The 20699-nt window shown below is 32.5% G+C and overlaps 1 protein-coding gene across 1 annotated transcript; it reads left to right on the forward strand.

Annotated features, from left to right (window-relative positions):
- Window positions 1-1739: 1739 nt before the first annotated feature.
- Window positions 1740-3244, forward strand: LOC18445894 (uncharacterized). Its single transcript, XM_006856020.4, has one exon. The coding sequence runs from the start codon at window positions 1771-1773 to the stop codon at window positions 3067-3069; it is 1299 nt and encodes a 432-aa protein (XP_006856082.1). The 5' UTR covers window positions 1740-1770; the 3' UTR covers window positions 3070-3244.
- The last annotated feature ends 17455 nt before the right edge of the window (window positions 3245-20699 follow it).

The following is a 20699-nucleotide window of genomic DNA, read 5'->3' on the forward strand; positions in this document are numbered from 1 at the left end:
GTATATTTTCAAGTTTGCATATGTTTATAGGTCACCTTGATTTTAACCATTTTTGGAGTTCAAAATTTTATAATTAGGTATGAAAATGGATTTTGAGATAATCCTAAAATTTGTATACACCAAAATTATATGTTATGATAAATTTTGGAGGTGTGCCTTGATTGGATTGTTTAAGGTTGCAGCCTTATAGAAACCACACCCTTTAAAGTTGAAATCCATTTTTTTCTCATGTCAATGCATCTTTTGGTTGAGATGATCAATTTGAGAATGTTTAAGCATCAAAACAACCTCTTATAGTGAATTCTTTCAAGTGTGCCTTAACTTGATATTTTAAAGCCTTGCATTTATATAAACTATCTATGAAATTTAATAATAATAATAATAACAATAAGGGAAATTATCAGAAATATGTTTTAATTTTTGTCAAATTAGAAGAAAAAACCATCAACTTTTATAAACCTCATCTACACAATTTTTCTTTATTTTTGAGATTTAAATTAATTCGAGTTATCACGGTATTTAAAATGCCGTATAAAATGGAGTAGTCATTAAGTACCGTAATATTACGATTTTACGATAATACGGCTACTATGAATGCTATTTTGATAAAAAAATATTTAAAAAAAAAAAACTGACGTGGACTAGGTTTATGAAATGAAATTTTTTTTTTCAATTAGACAAAAATAAATGTATATTTTTGATAATTTCTCCGCTAAAAACCGGAGTCGAAAATTTCCAGAAATCTCTTTTGAAATTTTCGTTTCACGCAAACGCGCAAGCGAGCAGACCAACCAATGGCCGACACGTATTTTTACAGCTCTGTGCCGGCTTCTGTAGACCGTCACTTCCCCCCTCTCATTCTCCTCATCTTTACTTTATTCGCTTTTTAAAATTTTCTCTATTAATATTTAGATATGGCCCATTGTCGTCCTCATCTATTCTGGCAATACCTGACATGCCCCTTTGGGAATGCAGCCAGCCCTCCTGCCGGTCAGCCGTTGGAAAAGAAAAGGAAAAATTATTTTTTATCCCAATTGACAAATATATTTACTATTTTTACATGTCTCTAATAAGTTGAATTACTCCAAAAAATGAAAACAAAAGGACAACATGATGCGCATTGGCTTGAGGTCCTCAGATGTTCGTGTTATTGTGATTAAATTCACAAAATGGTGATTTGATTATAAAAAATTATTTTTAAAAAGTATAATTCTAAAAATTATGGGAATTAAGGATTAAGTTTCAAGTAATGTTGGGCATCGAGCGAATTAGTCTATGCATCCGTATATATTCAAAATATTTATTCTTAAAATTAAACAATGTTAATAACTTTAATGTATGATATTGTTATCGACTCGTTGCCAGCTATTCAAACCCACTACCAACAATTCCATTCAAATTAGACTTTCATATGCATTTTTAGACACATAATTTAATATACATTTGCATGGCGATCTTAGAAAAATTAAGAAAAATGACATTTATGTTTCACTTCTATGAAAAATTTTACCAAGAGAAAATGACATTGGCTTGAGCTTTCGATTCAATCTCCAACATTCTTCATTCCTCAAAACTGGGGTTTGGAGCATTTCGGCACTATGCTCCCTAAAGGTGGACCGAAAGGGACTAGGCTGAGAGGGACAACCTGGTCATTGTCAGCTTTATACAGCCTATCTCAGAGCACACGCGCAATTCTCTCCTCACTATAAATAACCCTTTTGCTTGACGCTTTAATGAGCTGAGGTCTGAAGCTTTTGAGCTCGAGAATTAATGGCGAGGCGCCTGAAGCTTCGAATTTCTCGTGTGTTTCCCTCCTTCCAGTCTTGCCGTTCAACGAAACCCTCGTCCTTGCCGGAAAGTCCAGTTCCGGCCAGAGAATTCCGGCGTGTCTGTCTTTCTCCGGTAAATCCAAAGGTCATCGACATTGATTTCCCGGTGATTTGCAGTGATATTCCGGCGGTTTCCCAGGATTTTCCGGCTGTCTATGAGCGACCGAGGCCGCGGAGCTTGCGGCAGCAAATCTCGAGGGCTGCTGTCTCAGTCAGCTGCGGTTGCCGGAGTTCGAGGTCGAACCGTCCGTTCTCGCCGGAAAATCGTTATCCGGGGAGTTCGAGGTCGGAATATCGCTGGAAGAAGGAGGAGAAATGGCACGTGGTGGCCAAAGTCCAGGAAGAGAAAGCTCGGATTAAAATTTCCGGCCATTTTTCTAGCAATGATCTCTGCCCTCCTCCTGCTTCTCCGGCCACTCCATCGCCTGTGAATTCGTGCTTCAGGTTGCAGGAAATTAAGGTTAGGAAGAAGCGGAGAAACCCTAAAATGAGCTCGAAAAAACACAGGCCTAGCACTTCCTCTGCTGATTCAGGCTGGTTTAGCAGCGAAGACGACGAAACAGAGGCCTTATTCTCATCAAAAAGCCTCTCTTCTGATTCTTCAGATCTGAGCCATCTCCATTCAATCCAAGAATCGCCGATCTCTTCAGTCAGAAGGAGGAAAAGTCACAGGAGAAAAGTTCTATCCAAGCGTTCTCACAGGCGGAAGAGGCCGGTTCTCAAGGCCTCAGATTTCCCCGCTGTTTTGCAGGAATTTGGAGCCGGAAATGAGACAGAGAGTGATTTCCCGTCGAAAAACTCAAGTTTCCGGCGGGAAGATGAGACAGAGAGTGATTTCCCGGTGAAAACCTCGGATTTCCGGCGGGAAGGAGACGAGACGGAGAGCGATTACCTGGCAAAGAATTCAGATTTCCGGCAAGAACTCCCGGCGAATGTGGCTGGGAAAGTTGGCCAGAGCTTCGCGGTGGTGAAAAGGTCGGACGATCCATATGGCGATTTCCGGAATTCGATGGTCGAGATGATTTTGGAGAAGCAGATGTTCGATGCCAAAGACTTGGAGCAATTGCTTCATTGCTTTCTCTCTCTAAACGCGCCTCGCCATCACGCCATTATAGTGAAGGTTTTCTCTGAGATATGGGAGGCGCTCTTCTGCAACTCCCGGGAGCAAATCGATGGACCGGATCGGCCGCGATACGGACGCAGAGGTGATCTTGGCCGTCCAGTCCAGGCATGTGGATGATCGGACGGTCCTGGTCGCAGACGGGATCGGAGGAACCGATGGACGGTCCGGATGTGACGGCTGATGCTGGGTTTGAATCCGGACCGTTCATTTTAGTTTACTTTTTGATGTATGAATGCGTAAATATGAAAAGAATGTGTCCTTTTGTTAATGGGATGGCGAACTTTTACGTGCATGCATGCGACTCGTGCGAGTTTCTTCTCGGTGGTGTCCACGCATGCGGGGTGTGCCTCACGTAATTACCCCAATTCGGCAAATTATTTTTCTAAAATGCCCCCGAGGCCACTACTAGCTTTTATTTGTTTTTGAATATAGTTTCTATCTTTTTCCCTTCTTTTCATTTTTTTCCTTTTTTATGTTTTTTATTTTTTTTTGAACTTGAAGCTTTTTATATGGTGACGTTTTTACAAGGGTTTCAATCCTTTTCGGTTACTCTTTAAAATTTTTATAAATAGTGTAGATCAAGTATATTTGTTGACACTTGAAAATCTTAAAAATCAGCTGCTTGGAAAATTTATAATTTTTTTTATATCCATCCATCTTAAAGTCGAGAAGATCAAGGTTTTCAAGCTTCGCAACCCTCTTTTATATTGAAAATTTTTAAGGTACACTTGATTTCTATAGTATAAGGTTGCAGCCTTATATAATTTTTTTCCTATATGTTTTACTTTTTTCTTATTATCAAAGTTGGTGTAATGGGATTAGGACAAATCAGTTGTGTGAGGTGGTATTTGCAATATGTAAATCTTAAACAGTAAAAATCCTGTCATAAAGCATTATAATAGCTTGAAACTGTTTCCATCCCTAATTATAAAATCTAAATCTTTAACAACTTGGGTATATAAAAAAATAAAAAAGCATAAAAATTATATAAATTTGGAGGCTAATGTATAAAAATGATATATGTAATTTGGTTGTGCTTTTAAGCTTTATTGTGTAAATATTTGTAGATTTTTCTAATATATTTTCAATTGTAGATATTTTTTTTCTAAATCCATTTTTTTTATTGGAAAAGGTTTATATAAGGTGTCAACTTTATACTGAACAAATAAGGTGCACTTGAAAAATTTACTAAAGAAGGTTGTTCTTATGTTGGAAAACCTTCAAATCAATCATCTCGACATGAAGATTCATAAGCATGGAAAATAGGGGATTTTTAGTTCTAAAAATAATTTATCTTCTAACATATTATTTAGACCGTCAATATTCAAGATTTATAAATATTTATAGATCTGCTTGATAGTCATTGTTCTTAGAACTTTAAATTTCATAATTGGAGAAAAAATAGATTTTCATATCATTGTATGGCTTTTAAGGCACCGCAACCAAGTTTTGAGGTACACCTTACTTCAATAATACAAGGTTGACACCTTATGCAGCTTATTTGGATCCCTTATGTTGCATTTAATTTTGTTTCACTTTTAGATTTTTTTATTTTTTAGTTTTCTGAAGTTTTAATTTTTTTGAAGTTTTAAAAAGTTTTATGGCTTTTGAGGCCCAGTAAATTAATTACCCGGCAGAAAGGCTCTCCCGAGCCCCGTTTAAAAACATAGGGTTAAAGAGGATTTTCCGTAGGATTTATATTATTTTAAAGTATTCCTTTTCTGTGGTGTTCTTTTAATTTTATTTTTATTTTTTCTCTTTCTTTGAGATGAATAAAGGTAAGAGGCAAAAATGTCAGGGATATCAGATCTTCTCATGCTTCCTGCAAAAGTTATTCACATTTTATTCGCGATAGCATACGGCTTAATAAAGTACTGGTGTTTTTATGGATAGTTATGCTCAGTATTAGATAATTTAATTAAATTATATTTTCTATTTGTTATTTTATGGATTTATCTGTAAATTTATTTTAATTTCATTTAGCAGCTTTCTTTTACTTTCTCTGCAACACGCAAGAAACACCTTTCAAAAAAGGCCCCCCCTCTTTTTATGCAACTGCACCTTACCCTTTTCAAAACATGGAAAAGTTAGTTCTACAGACAAAGAGACTAGTTGCAAATCTATGTACGGCAGATCGATGTGTTTGTGGGTGTGCTTGTGTGTGAGAGATGTAGGGTTCTTAGAAACCCTAGCTTGAGGAATTAGGAATTTCAAATATCAAAATCTCATAAAAAATTTGTGTACATAATTGGTTAAAGACAGCGAATACACACTATAAGTCGAGTCTAAAAAATAAAATAAACATATAACAGTCACATCACAACGACACTGTTCATCCTGTAAGACTACATGGCAACTAGAAATCCATTATCTCAATGAATATTACAATTTTGGTTACAAAAAAAAATATCCTTATCTAAACATCTGTAAAATATCATTGTTAATATTTTTTTTTAAACCCGCTCTCCCGTCCGAGCGACACCGTTAATGAACATCTTTCCCACTACTGCTATACCACTATTGGAAAGAGAATTTTGAGAGCAACCAAAAGCTTAACTAATACAAAATCTCATCAGAATACCACCTCTCTCTTAAAAGTTATGCCTCTCTCTTAAATACCCATATCCATTTTGGAGATCCCTTCCCTTCTAATAACCCGCTCAAATGGGTGATTTTCAAGATGACAGGTATTATGTCTTCCGACCCTCAAAAAAACGGGGTGTTATATTTTTCGACTCTTTTATGTAGATATCGCTTTTTTGCTTCCCAAAGAAATCCAACCTTAATCTTTAGAAGAAAACCTAGGTATCACCGGATCTAAAGAAAATATAGATATAATGATTTGGCTATCACCAAACCCAAGAGCGAGAGATTTGAGGCAAGGTCACTCGATCAAGGAGGGAAGAGAGAGAGAGTTGTGCAGGAGAGATAGAGAGGGACTGTGTGCATTAGCGAGAGAGAGAGAGAGAGGCAACTCAATGGACTCAACGTGAGAGAGGTTAAGATTTATGGCTGGCCATTCTATTCCAATGGGTGTTTGTGTTTGCCTGTGGCATGCTGAGTGAGAGAGAGATTTATGGCCGATCCGTCAACTCGTCTAGAGAAAGATTTATAATTTACCCAATGAACTCTAATGGGAGAGAGATGTACTGATTAATGTTTGCATGTATGGCCAATTCTTGAGAGAGAGAGAGGACAGAGATTAAAGAGTTCAAGAGAGAGATGGATGATTGAGCAATGGAGTAATGGATTCTAGAGAGAGATTTATGTTTGGCGTCATAATCATTTGTTAGATTTCAAATGGGTGCTTGTGAGCGTGCAATTATTTAAAGGGAAAAGTTTATATAGAGCCGAGGTTCTAAACGATCAAATTTGAGCCTACATCCAAATTTCATTCAAAGAGGTTATTTTGATGTCTAAATGTCTTCAAATTGATCATCTCGACATCAAGATGCATGGACATGAAAAAAAATAGATTTCAAGTTTTGGAAATAATGCACTTTGTAATGCATTCTTGAACCGTCATTTTTCAATATTTTCAAGCTTTCATATATGTGAATCTGAACTATTTTTGAAGCTTTAAACGTTATAAATAAATATAAAAATATATTTCAAAGCTATTACAAAGATTTCCAATAGTGAAACCACATTTCTCCATACTACTTGAAAGTAGGCTCTAATTTGATTGTTCAAAGCCTAGGTTTTATACAAACCGCATCCTTAACTAAACTCAAAATTAAAAAATAAAAATAAGAATTTGCCAACTTTGTGACACACTCAAGGCCATCCAATTTAACATCTAACAGCCCTCTATGCAAAAAAAGATAAATTATCTCATAATATATGATCCCTAGAAAGAATTACTCTATATTTCTTGGATGTCTCTCTCACTAGTTACCATGTTGCGGTTTCCAATCTTGTTGTTTAATGAAAACTAGCTCCCTAATCTATCTGAAAAAATGGGTAGGGGACTATCTTCTCCACTAAATTACCCAAAAAAAAAATAAAGTTTTTTCCGGTTGCAACAATGCCTTGGGGACTTGCGTTTCTTCTCGCTCGTCTCTCTAGTTGGATGATTTAGCCTCCTTCAATATATCCCTCGAGATCTCCATAATGAAACTGTCCAACCAGCCAACCGTTATTCGTTATTTCTCTCCCTAGATGCCACATAATAATTTTTCCAATGTTTGATTATTCGGACTCGTTCGATTATCCCGAGTTTGGTGGTCAAGTTTCATCTAAAGAAGTAAAAATAAAAATATTAAAAATCCAAGAAAAAAGAATTTATTCGTAATGTGATTTTGATGTTTTAAATATTTTGGCTAAGATTATAAAGTGTTTGGTAATGAGTACTTATTTTTATTTTTTTCCTTAATTTTTTATTATTTTTAAAATACCTCTAGTCATAAATTGATTTTTTTAAATTCATTTTTTCACTACTTTTTTAATTTCATTTAGAGCGTTTCGTTGAATTGTAATTTAAACATATTTTTTATTTTTTTGGGATTTTTTGTACTTTATTTTTATTTTTAACACTTTTTATGGTGACCAAAACCAGCAAACTCGAGCCAAATTACTCGGACTAAGTCCGAGTTACTCAGCCCAGGGCCCAGTCGTGCTTTCCAACACTGAGTTATCCAAAACATAGCAAAGCTTTAAAGGAAATGAACATTTCTCTCTCTCTCTCTCTCTCTCTCTCTCTCTCTCTCTCTCTACCATTTACAAGGTACAAAGGGTTGACGAGCTGAGAATGATAAAATACTGCCTCAATCTATATCCATCTGTTGCTCCAAAATACTTATCTCATTAAATAAAGGGAAAAGTTTTAATAAGGTAGCAACCTTAAAATGTAGAATCACATAAGCACCTAAAAAATCTATCAAAAATGTTGTTTTAGTGTTGAAAAAACCCTCTAATCGATCATCTCAACATCAAGTTGTATGAATATGAAAAAAAAAAGTTTTTGAATCTCAGAGTGTATCTTGCAACACATTATCTACACCGTCCATTTTCAAGATTTTCATATATTTTTAGATCTACTTGATTTTAACCATTTTTGGATTTAAAAATTTTTTAGTTAGGTATTAAAATAGATTTTAAGATAATACTATGATTGTTTTACAACAAAATTACATATTATAATAAAATTTTAAGATGCACTTTAATTGAATTGTTTAATATTGCAACCTTATAAAAACCGCACCCTTAAATAAATCTCCTTGAGCTTATTTAAAGCCTCAGAGTATTCATTTGATATCCTTCTCTCTACGTTACTCAATGTTTCCTCCACTGAGTCTTTTGAAGGGGATGAGACCCCAACTCTTGTAAACTTAAATGGATTTTGCCCTTGTACCTCCCCATTGAGTTTTGTTGCCCTAGCTTTGAGCAAGGCTATTTCTCAAAAAATATTTTTATACAAAAAAATTCTCTCATAAGGTTAGATGTGAAAGTATTTTTACATCAATTCATCTCAATGCATATTTTCTTACCAATTGACAACTAATTAATGTGAAATATTTTCTTACCTAACCGCATACAAGAATTTTTTAATGTGAAAATAATTTTCGATAGATATTTACACTTGCATCCAAACGTACCCTAAGGTACTCAACATTTTGGACACTTAATACCATAATGCCACTGTGTACTAACTTTTTTTTATCTAAGGGTATTTTAGATAATCAATTAGGACTAAAGTATATTTTTAATAGAAAGATAAATACTTATTAACTATAGTTGAGGATGACATTGTCCACATGAGATGTGACATCACACATATAAAACAGTGATTGTTCCTTAACCACCGATAAAATATAAAAGTTTATATAAGGTTGCAACCTTAAAATGTAAAATTAAAGATGCAGCTAAAAAATCCATCGGAAAAAATTATTTAATGTTGAAAAACCCTCTAATTAATCTTCTCGACATCAAGATATTTGAACATGAAAAAAATAAAAAATTGAGTCAAAAAAATAGTACATCTTACAACGCATTATCTAGACCGTCCATTTTCAATATTTTCATATGTACAAATCAACTTGATTTTAACTATTTTTGTAGTTTAGAAATTTATAATTAGATATTGAAATAGATTTTCAGATAAGGACAAAATTTATATAGAGTTGTGGCTCTAAACAATAAAATTAGAGCCCACTTAAAAAACTGCACTAAGATAGGTTGTTTTGATGCCCAAACATCAGCAAATTGATCATCTCGACATCAAGTTGCATGGCCATGGAAAAAAAATGGATTTCAAGTTTTAGAAATTGTGCATCTTGTAATGCATTTTCTAACTGTCAATTTTCAAATTTTCAAAGTTTTCATAGATATGCTCGGTCTACGCTATTTTTGAAGCTTTAAGTTTTATAATTAAATATGAAAATATATTTTAACGCTATCATAAAGATTTTTAGTATTGAAACCACATTTTTTACCCTATTTGAAGGTGCGCTTAAAGCCTTAGCTTTATACAAACCGCACCCTTTAGATAAATCCTAATAATTTTTATATATTACATGTTATACCAAAATTACATGTTATAACAAAATTTGGAGATGTACCTTAAAGTTGCAACCTTATAAAAACCACACCCCTAGTAAAATGCAACTAGTTTCTTATTGAAATATCTCTATGTCTATTTCTTTTTTTTCTTTTCTTTTTTTGCTTCTTTCCCCTCTCTTTATGCTCACGGAGAGTCTCCCTCCTCCCTTGTAGGCATAATTAGTCTTCCTCCCAACCCACAAACTGTCTCTCACTCAAGTTCATTACAGACACGTCTCGTCTTCTTTCTCACCCTATTCATCACACCTAAAACCGCTCCAAATGTTTCTATGCTTCCTGTATAACATAGAAGTTCTATCTTCCCCCTATCCAACCGTCCAATCTGAATGGATGGCTAAGTTTGTCCTAATCACAATGTCACGTCTCTACACTATTTTATTTTTAAATTTTTTCTATAAACCATTTAGATACCAAATTTTGGACATCCATTCTTTTATTAAACTCGCACTAGCGAAAAATATATAAAAAAATATTTTTCCTAAAATAAAATGACCAAAATACCCCTAAAAGTTTAAAGGGATATTTTGATCATTATATTTTATCAAAAAATTATTTTTAATATTTTTTATAAGTGCGCCCAATGAGAAGATGACACATACCAAATTTCATATTCATACAAATTGTATAAAAAAGACTAAAAATAAAATATTTTGAGACGTCGAATCTAAGATCAAATGGTGAGTGGCTCTCTTGACCAAAATTGGACGGCTGGATGGTAGGGAGAGAATAGAACTTCTATGATGTAGAAAAAGTATAGAAACATTTCCCTTAAATGAGCATGTAGTTTTTCTCTTCCTCTCTTGTTGATGCATTTAAAAGACATACAACCTCTTCAAACTTCTAAAAAAGTGATCTCTCTCTCCAAACTTCTAAAGAACCTTAAGAACATTTATATTTTTGGCTTCCTAACCTCTATCCAAGGCTGTGTATCCTTTAATTACACACCACCTGGCATCCGAGTCATATATTATAGATGTCAAGACGACTAAGTGATAACTTTCTAAGATTAAATCTAGGATGTAGCTTTTATAAAGCCTAAGCTTTATGGCTCGCCCCGAATCTTTGTCCGGAAAGCACTTTGGGCCTCATAAATCTTTATTATGGCTCTAAAATCAATTTTAAACACCGACTATGAAATTTGGTGCTTAAAAATGTATAGATCTTGTATATCCGTGAACATTTATTGTTAGGAAAAAATAGATAGTCGTGTTACGATATACACTATTTTAAGGCTTGAAATCCCAATTTTCATAGTCATAATGATCAAAGCTTAGATGATCGATTTGGAGGTCTTTCGCTACCACAACTACAATTTTCGATGAGTTTTGAGGTGAGGCTTCACTTATTTTCAGAGAACTACAACCATATCAAACCATTTTCCTTAAATTAATAAGCTACGGAAGCTTTTGGAAACGTATATTTAATAAAATATTTGTGATTATCTTCATTGACTGCCAAAATAAGTAAGTGTTTGTATTCCCTTAAAAAATTCCTTACCAACATTTTCCCAAATAAAACATATTCCCAACCAAAAAATGTGATTCCAAAATAGAAAAAAATAGAAAAGGGAAAAGAAGAGGAAAAGTTATATATATATATATATATATATATATATATATATATATATATATATATATATATATATATATATAAAGAAAAGGTTATATAAGCTTGCAACCTTAAAATGTTGAATTACATATACGCCTTAAAATCCATTAGAAAAAGTTATTTTAATGTTGAAAAACCCTCTAATAGATCATCTAGACATCGAGATGTATGAATATAAAAAAAAAAAATCCATCGAACTTGAGATTTAGATTCATGGTTGTGTCTCGAGGTCGAGACAATCGATTAGAAAATTCTCCAATATTGAAATACTCTCTTATATAGGATTTTTGAGGTGTACCTTACTTCAACAATACAAGGTTGCAACCCTTATGTAAACTTTTCCCGTTTCTAAAAGGCCAGAAAAAATTTGTAGTTGTATTCATTAAATATGACATATACGATACTCCTTGCAGGAGCATATTACATATTTACTTCATTGGAAAAAGAATATGCTCAAGAGGTCCTTTTATTTTAAAGTTTGTGATCCACTTTAAAACCACCACATGAAAAATTTTATAAAGAAAAACTAATATCTTATGACACTTCGATCGGACGTTCAAAAAATGAGTAGACTTTGTTCAATCTTGAGATATTATTTCTTTGGGCAAGCCTTCTATGTTCAATCTTAAGATATTATTTCTTTGGGCAAGCATTTTATGTTTTTTCTACGACATGAAATTTATATACCTCCCCTTATCTAACCATCCATTCCTAATTGAGGGCTAAAATTACCCTAATCACAATATCGCGTCTCTACACTATTTTATTTTAAATTTTTTGATAAAATATTTTGACACCAAATTTTGGGCGTCCAATCTTCTATTAAACTCGCACTTGTAAAAAATATAAAAATAATATTCTCAATAAAATAAAATGATCAAAATACCTCTGAAAGTTTCAAGGGGTATTTTGGTTATTATATTTTATCAAAAATTTATTTTTAATATTTTTTTAGGTACGTCCCAATGAAAATATGGCACATACCAAATTTCCTATGTATGCAATTTATATAAAAACTAAAAATAAAATACTTTGAGACGTCAGATCTTAGATCAAACAATGAATGGATCAAAATTGGATAGCTGGATGGTAGGAAAAGCATAAACCAGAGGGAAAGTATAAAGGGGAAGTATAAACTTTTCCCTATCTCTTTCATTGTGATATAGAGTTAGATTTTCCTTTTTCATTTTCAGTTGGTAACTTGGTTGCTGATGTTACATCCCAAAATTTGGGATCCTAAAAATACTCCTAAATGGAGTTAATACGAGGCAATGGTTGTACCTGCGTGAGCATATAATATTTTGGCTCAACAAAATTGCGATACATTTTTATCTTAAAAAATGGTAGTTTCCTAGATACAAAATTGCGTTTGCAGTATCCTTTAAGACTTTCTAAAAATTCTAAACATTTTCTAAATTACTCTTCGTCTAAGAGAATTCTTACTTCTATCGATAAGTGTGTGTAGTATTTTCTTATCAGGGGTGGATGCTCTTACTTCTATAGATAAGTGTGTGTAGTATTTTCTTATTAGGGGTGGCATTGACCGGGACCCAGAAAATTTTATGGGACCCGGAACTGACCAGACCCGATTGGACCTAACCCAAAAAAATAAAAAAATAAATAAATAAATAATAATAATATATATATATATATATATATATATATATATATATATATATATATATATATATATATATATATATATATATATATATATATATAAAAGAAGATACTACAAAACATCTATAGGCGAAAATAAATAGTAATTTCGCCTATTATCACCACCGTTTAAAGTTCATCGCATGGTCACGATTGTCCGATAGTGTTTTATTTTTTTTTTTTTTTTTACAAATCGAAATTACCTGAAATTTACGGCGCGCGTTTATAAAAAATAGGTGAATCTACAAAAAATATCAAAAAAATATTTTACATGAAAACAATTGACCAAAATATCCCTGACAAGCTTCGAGGGTATTTTGGTTAATTGTTTTGGCAAATTATTATTTTTATATATTTTTATTAGGTGCACCTCACTAAAATATACACACGCTTCAAATTTCAGGTCATTCTGATTTGTAGAAAAAATAAAATAAAAAATAAAACACCACCAGACAATCGTGACCGTGCGATGAACTTTGGACGGTAATGAAGGTAGGTAAAATCACTGTTCATTTTCGTCTATAGGGGTTGAGAAGACTTTTCCATATGTATATATATGTATATATAAATATATATATTATGTTAAATATATACATGTATTATTTAAGGATAAAGTTTATATAGAGCTGACGCTCTAAACAATCAAATTAGATCCCACGTCAAAAATATCACTAGAAGAGGTTATTTTGATGGCTAAATATCCTTAAATTGATCATTTCGGCATCAAGATGCATACACATGAGAAAAAAATTGATTTCAAGTTTTGGAAATAGTGCATATTGTAATGTATTTTTGGACCGCTTTCAAGATTTTAAAGTATTCATAGATATTCTCTACCTACACTATTTTGAAGCTTTAAATTTTATAATTAAAGATGAAGATATATTTATTTTTTAAGGCTATCACAAAGATTTTCAGTATTGAAACCATATTTTTGAACACTATTTGAAGGTGGCCTTTACATTGATTGTTTAGAGCCTCGGCTCTATACAAACCACATCCATTATTTAAGTATTATAATTAAAATATATAGTTATATTTATTTAAATATTATTTAAATAAAAAACTTTTCAGGCCGGGTCCGACTCAAGGCTTACATGGACCCGCACCAGATTAATGTTTAAATCCAATATTTGGACCCAGATCTTACCCGCTGGGTCCAATATTTGGACCCATACCCAAACCCGGGTCGGGTCCGAGTCCATTGCCACCCCTAGTTCCCAACATGAAGTTAAACATGTTACTTGAAATTATTTTTCTTTTTTGTTTATTTATTTTCATGCGCCATTTCAATCGCATGATTCTATTTTTGGAACCAATCTAGTGTCCAACTATCCAACTAAGCCTACTAATTGTCCATGGCCAAGGAGATTGTTGACCCGATTGAGGTCCAGGTCTGGCTCCTTTTCTCTACCAAGCAGGTCAGTTTGGGTCTGGTTATGGGTCGATTCATCATTGATCTAGATCTGGGTCAATCTTTAAACTACGTAGATTGTTCGGGTCAAGCTTCAGGTGGACCCAAGCTAGCCCAACTGGATACATATAAAATAGTATATTACATAGTATACCCTGTAATATAATATTATTATATAATTATAATATAACATAACCCAACCTAGGTTAAGGTCCTTTTAGGCCCCGATCTAGGTTGGACTCGGTAGGGGATGGGGTTTGCACTCGGTCTGGTCGGGTTTCTCAATGCATTCTGGTTGAGTTAGAGGTCTAGGTTGAACCAAAACACTCTCATGTGCACTTATATTATATTCATTGTTAAGGGAGAGCTTACAATAAGACCATTTATCTTAAGTGAAAAATGCTAAAATAACCTTTACCCATCTAAGATGAAATCTGGAGGCAAGGAATGTAGGTTACCCATCTAATATGAAATATGGTGGCAAGGAATATAGTGTTGATCGTGTTTGAATTCTGAAAAAAAAATTCTCAGGCTATGCAGAGAAAAAACACACTCAAGTCTAATTTTATAACAACTAACAGCTTCAGATGATTATTGTAACTTTATATGAAAATAGAAAAAGTCTCGTCCTATACATTCACAAATTTCAATGGGAAAATGCGAATAAAAATGTTCTAATGGGTTCTCTGTCTTCCTATCATGCCCAACAATGGGGTTTAAGCAGTAACAACAACATCTATATATGAAATACTTATAAAACGAAAATAATAAACAAAAGGAAGCGTACAACAGTTAGGTTAAAAAATTATGTGCTCCTGTGGGGGTAAAGGTAAGTGTTCCTTCTGGTAGTACTTTTAGGATTTATATGCTCTCGAGTCAGGAGTACTTTTAGGATTTATTTTAAATTTCAAAGATGCCGACCACAAATAGTTGGGATAATGCTCGGATGATGATGATGATTTCAAATTTCAAAGATATAACATGCTCAACCTAATGAAAAAACCTACTTAAATAGGCATAGTGTAATGTGCGTGAAAGAAGAAAATTTAATCACAAATTTGCACGTGGACTGCATAATTTTGGACAGTCCGATGTAGTCATTTCTATACTTTCAAATATCTTTTTCCTAGAAAAAAGTTCATATGGTTATTGTCAAACTAGAAAAATTCAGATAAAAAAAAAATCCTAAATAGGTCATCTGCTTGAATAGATATTCTGCTCCTGTAGGACCACAATATACATGCTATAGGATTTTTGTGTTTTTCTCTTTCAGGAAAAATGTTTTGTGGACCTCTCCAAGGTAATTAGGAGCATGCTTCAAAGAGGGATGCTTAAGACCAAAGAGTTCCTTGCTTGAAAGAAGAAGGTAGGCACAAAGTATATCAATCTTACAAGGGAAAAGTTTATATAAGGTATCCACCTTATACTGGTACAGTACACCTAAAAACCCATAAGAAAAAGTTGTTCTTATGCTAGAAAACCCTCAAAACAATCATCTCGACCTCGAGATTCATAAACATGAAAAATAATATTCCTAGTCGTAAAAATAGTTCATCTTCTAACACATTATCTAGACCGTCTATTTTCAAGATTTTCAAGTGTTTATATACTTGCTTGATCGTCACTATTTATGAAATTTTAAATTTCATAATTGGGGACGACAATAGATTTTCATTTCATTGCAAGGTTTTACGGCACCGAAACTACATTTTCGATATAGTTTTGAGGTGTACCGTACTTCAATAGTATAAGGTTGCTTCCTCTTTTTGTATAAACACTTTAATCTATAACCTTTTGCATTGGAATGTTAACTCACGAAACATGAATAAGTAATGGAAATGCATACAATAAGAGCACTTACTTTTACTACAAAGAGATCACGGTTATTATTGGCCGCTAGATGTGGAATTGAGAGGTTAGGGATATATAAGTGGTTGGATACAAAGTCCAAACTAAATTTTTTTTTGAATATTGTGACGAATTTTATTGCGTCGGATTTCACATCCGATAGATAATATTGACTGTGAACTCCTTGTACGAGAAGTAAATAGTCGTATAGTATACAATCCTTTAAGTAATGTAGTAGAAAGGCTGGTTTATTCTTGGAAAATAAGATTAATAATGTTAACTAATTGAATGGTCAAGGGGCATATTGGTCATTTAGTAGGAAAAGAGAGTAAAGATAGTAATGAGATTCGAGAGTATGTAGCTCACACTCACAAAACAACTACTCCCATTGACAAGAGAGTAATTTTCGAGGATTTTCTTTTGGGATCCATTTATAATCAATGTATAAATTTTCAAAAGAATAAATTTGGGTTATGAGATCCTAAACCAATTGCTCTCATCATCTAGGACTGAGAATGGGTCAGATCGCATTCGGATCCATTGGGATCTGGATTCAGATCCAAAAAATATACATGGGATCTGGATCCATATTCGGTTCCGAAAAATATACATGAAATATGGACTTGGATATGAAAAATATTCATCGAAATCTAGATCCGGATAGAAACTCGGTCGGATCCAAAAAATTATTTTATATTTATAAAATAGCGTATAACAAAAAAAATTATATAATATATGTATATATAAAATAATATACTATTTTAATATCTGGGTCTGATCCACCTATACTCGTATCTATCCAAATTATTATTTAGATCCAAATTTTGTATCAGAATCCAACCCATAGATCCAAATCTTGGATCCATACCCAAATCCAGATAAGGTATGAAATTCGAGTTTCAGATCCAAACCGACTAAATTCTCAACCCTACCATCATCTAAATTTGGATGGCTTCTTATTTTTCAAGAGCTTACTTTTTTTTTCTTTTGTTTCAAGGCTCAGGTTGAGGAGTTACATCCCTAAAAATTAAAAGTCCTAGAGATACTAGAGACTATATATTATATTGGATCTTAACCCTCCATTTCTGTAACGGATGATTGTAGACACCACTCAAGTTACCTACTAGGCACTATCATTTGTCCTTTGTATTTTGGAATGAATGGTTAAGATGCAAAGTTCACACATAATATGGTACCTGCTACATAATAAGGACGATGAAATTAGAAATTTAAAAGGCTGTGCATGGCGTACTTCTATAGGAGCATATACTATACATTTACTCCCTAAGACAAAATGGCTACTTGGGAATTTTTATTTTTATTTTTATTTTTTTTCTCCGGGATTTTGGGATTGACTTTGGAATTCCGAAATAAGTGTTTTAAAAACGAATTTGAAATTTTGATTTCCTAAACACCTAGGTTTCACAGTAAAAAATTTGCATCATCTATGTTCGATCCAAGGATATTATTTTCTTTAGGCATACATCTGTTTTTCTTTTATTTTTTGGGTAAATACCAAAAAAGAGTTGAAACCCCTCAAAGTATGGTCAAAATATTACAAATTGCAATTGAGGTTATCTTTTTAATTTCTAAATCCATTGGATACATTCTAAAACAATGTTAAAAAATTATCAAGTTGTTCTTATTCTGTTTGGAAGCCAAAACAATTAGTCCCCCCAAATAAGCGTTAATTGAATGTAGTACTTATTTAGGGGTACTTACTAAGTATCTTTAATTGTTATGGCTTCCCAACACTGAATAGAGGTAATATGGAAGTTTTTAATTTTTTATAGGATATAATAATTTATAGATATTGAAAATAAAAAACACTCCCTTCAAGTGCTACTTGTAATCTTTTGAACCTTTAGTAATATTGTAATGGGTTTTAACCCCTTCTTTAATTTCTTTCCCTTTTTTTAATTTTTATTTTCTTTGTAATGTTAACCCGCTAAGGTGAATGCATTAATTTTGGGGACTTATAAGCACTTCTACGTAGGCCTGTACATGAGGGAGTAAATGGATGATATGCTCCCCTAGGGGCATATAATCAATCTATACCTAATTTAAAACGCTAAAAACTCATATTCTTTAGGTAATTTAAAACGATAAAAACTCATATAGTTAATCTTGAAAATACTCAGAACATGCTAAAACCTGTTAACGCTAGTAGGGTGATAACCATTATCATTTAGGACTCTTTGGACCACCCAAAAACGAAATTTGCCCCAAAAAAATGGATAAAATGAAGCCGTTGCTCTGGCCAAAATTTATTGAAAAATGAAACATCCGCTTAAAATAAGAAATATTTTCAAGGAAAAAGTTTATATAAAGTCCGAGGTCCTAAACAATCAAATTAAAGCGCACCTCAAAAATTCACAATAACATATTGTTTCAATGCTGAACAACCTTCAATTCGATTATCTTGACCCCAAGATTTATGGACATGAGAAAAGATAGATTTCGAGTCTTGGAAATAGTGCACTTGGTAATGCATTATCTAGACCGTCAACTTTAAAGTTTTTCAAGTGTTTATAAGCTGCTTGATCTACACTATTTTTTAATATTTAAATTTTATAATTAGAGATGAAAATAAATTTTCAGGTCATCATAAAAATTTATGATACTGAAGCAATATATTTCGGCACCATTTGAAGGTTCACCTTGCTTAAATTGTTTAGGGCCTCGGCCTCATTCAAACCACACGTTTTTTTTAAAATGTGAACCAGACCGATGTTTAACCACTGTCTGAGGCTGATAAACCTCTTTCCCTCTGTTTGCTTTTTCTTTTTCTTTTTTTCTTTTTCTTTTGGGCTAAACGATGCCATTAAATTTCTTTTTAAGCCTTATATAACTTAACAAAAGATCCTCAAATGATTAAAAATACACCTTTTAACTTTTAAGTGTCTCCTAAATTGAGGAGCAATTTGTAGAAATTTAAAATGGATATGCAAGTTCAAGCTATTAAGCCATATTTGATACTTTAAAATTTACATGTATTGCAAATTAATTCCTTCTTTTTTTATTTAAGAATTTATCTTCAATTATGTATAACTTGAATTTGTTTGATTGAATTTCATAGACTTCATTCTATAAAAACAAAATAATAAAATAATTGGAATTGTATACAATGAGACCATTTGCCTTTTGTACATGGATGTCACAATTACATACAACCATTTGATGTGAAATCTGATAGCTTAGGTGTGTCATGAAGTTCGAAAAAACTTATTTTGAACTTTGAGCTTAATCAATAAAATGAATGCACCACCCGATTTGACATCTAATGGTCAAGATTAATTGTGACCATATTGTGCAAAGGCAAATGGTCTCATTATATATTTTCCCATAGTAATTTGATATATTTAGGATTTGATGATTATTAGTAAATTTCCAATAAATTTTAATATAACATCTTGATAAAATTCATCGCTGATACAACGATAGTTTTCTTTGAGGTTACAAATAGATGTATGAAGTGTTAGCGATTTATCTACATAAAAGCATGATTTTTGTCCACGTATTTTCAGTATTTAATCAAACTTAAAGTATATTTTTTGTAGATTTAAAATATTTAAAGTATAATTTTGTAGATTAAAAATATTTTTTAACTACAAAGAAGAATGACGTCACCCATTATGTGCCATCATCCATATAAAAGGTGACATCTCACATATGAAGTATTAATTAATAGAAAAGTGTTTTGTGAGTATGAGAATGATCGGAATTTTTCTTTTTAAAAAATTATAAATGTTATTTTTTTAGCTCCTTTTTTTCATCATCCAGTTTAAGTTTTAGTGGATGAAACATTGTTTGACATCCATCTTAAATATGAACGTTAGATAGACAAGAGACCGCATGATAAGTGGTGAGTTGGCTTACTCACCAAAACCGTGTCCCTAATTAATTTCTAGCAATCAATGAGATACAATTGATGTCTTCTAATAACAGGTGGAGTTTCTATGAGTTTGGACTCATCTATTCATATGCATCTCTACTCTAAATCCATCTTAAATATGACTTTGGGACTCAAATTTATGAGGTCTATAATCTAGACAATGGTGATCATATAAAAAATATTAAAATTTAAAACTTTGAAGTGGTATTTTTTAATTGTTTTATGCTATTTCATTTTAGATTTTTGTTAGATGTCCCCTTTTCAATATATATCTTACATACGGATGTTTGATACTCCCTGAGTTATATAAGTGGTTTGTATGAGGCTGAGGCCCTAAACCATCAAAGTAAGGTGCATCTTCAAATAGTATCGAAAGATGTTGTTTCAATATTCAAAATCTTTATAATGGAATGAAAAAATATTTTCATTATCGAATTATAAATTTTAAATCTTAACAAAGAGTGTAGATCGAGCAGATCTATAAACACTTGAAAATCTTAAAAATTGATGATTCAATATTGCATTACAAGATGCACTATTTCCTAGACTTGAAATCCTTTTTTTTTTTTTTTTCATGTCAATTCATCTTGAGGTTGAGATGATCAATTTGAGTATTTTTAGGGCAATGAAACAACCTCTTCTAATGAATTTTTCAAGTATGCCTTAGTTTGATTGTTTAAGGCCTCGCCCTTATATAAATTTTTTTCCTTATACGTTTTATATGATGATATTCATTGTACACCTAAGTGATAATTAAAGGGA

This window comes from Amborella trichopoda, chromosome 13, assembly GCF_054954075.1.
Source record: "Amborella trichopoda isolate Santa Cruz 75 chromosome 13, AtrichopodaSantaCruz75HAP2 v2.0, whole genome shotgun sequence".
Taxonomy (NCBI): Eukaryota; Viridiplantae; Streptophyta; class Magnoliopsida; order Amborellales; family Amborellaceae; genus Amborella; species Amborella trichopoda.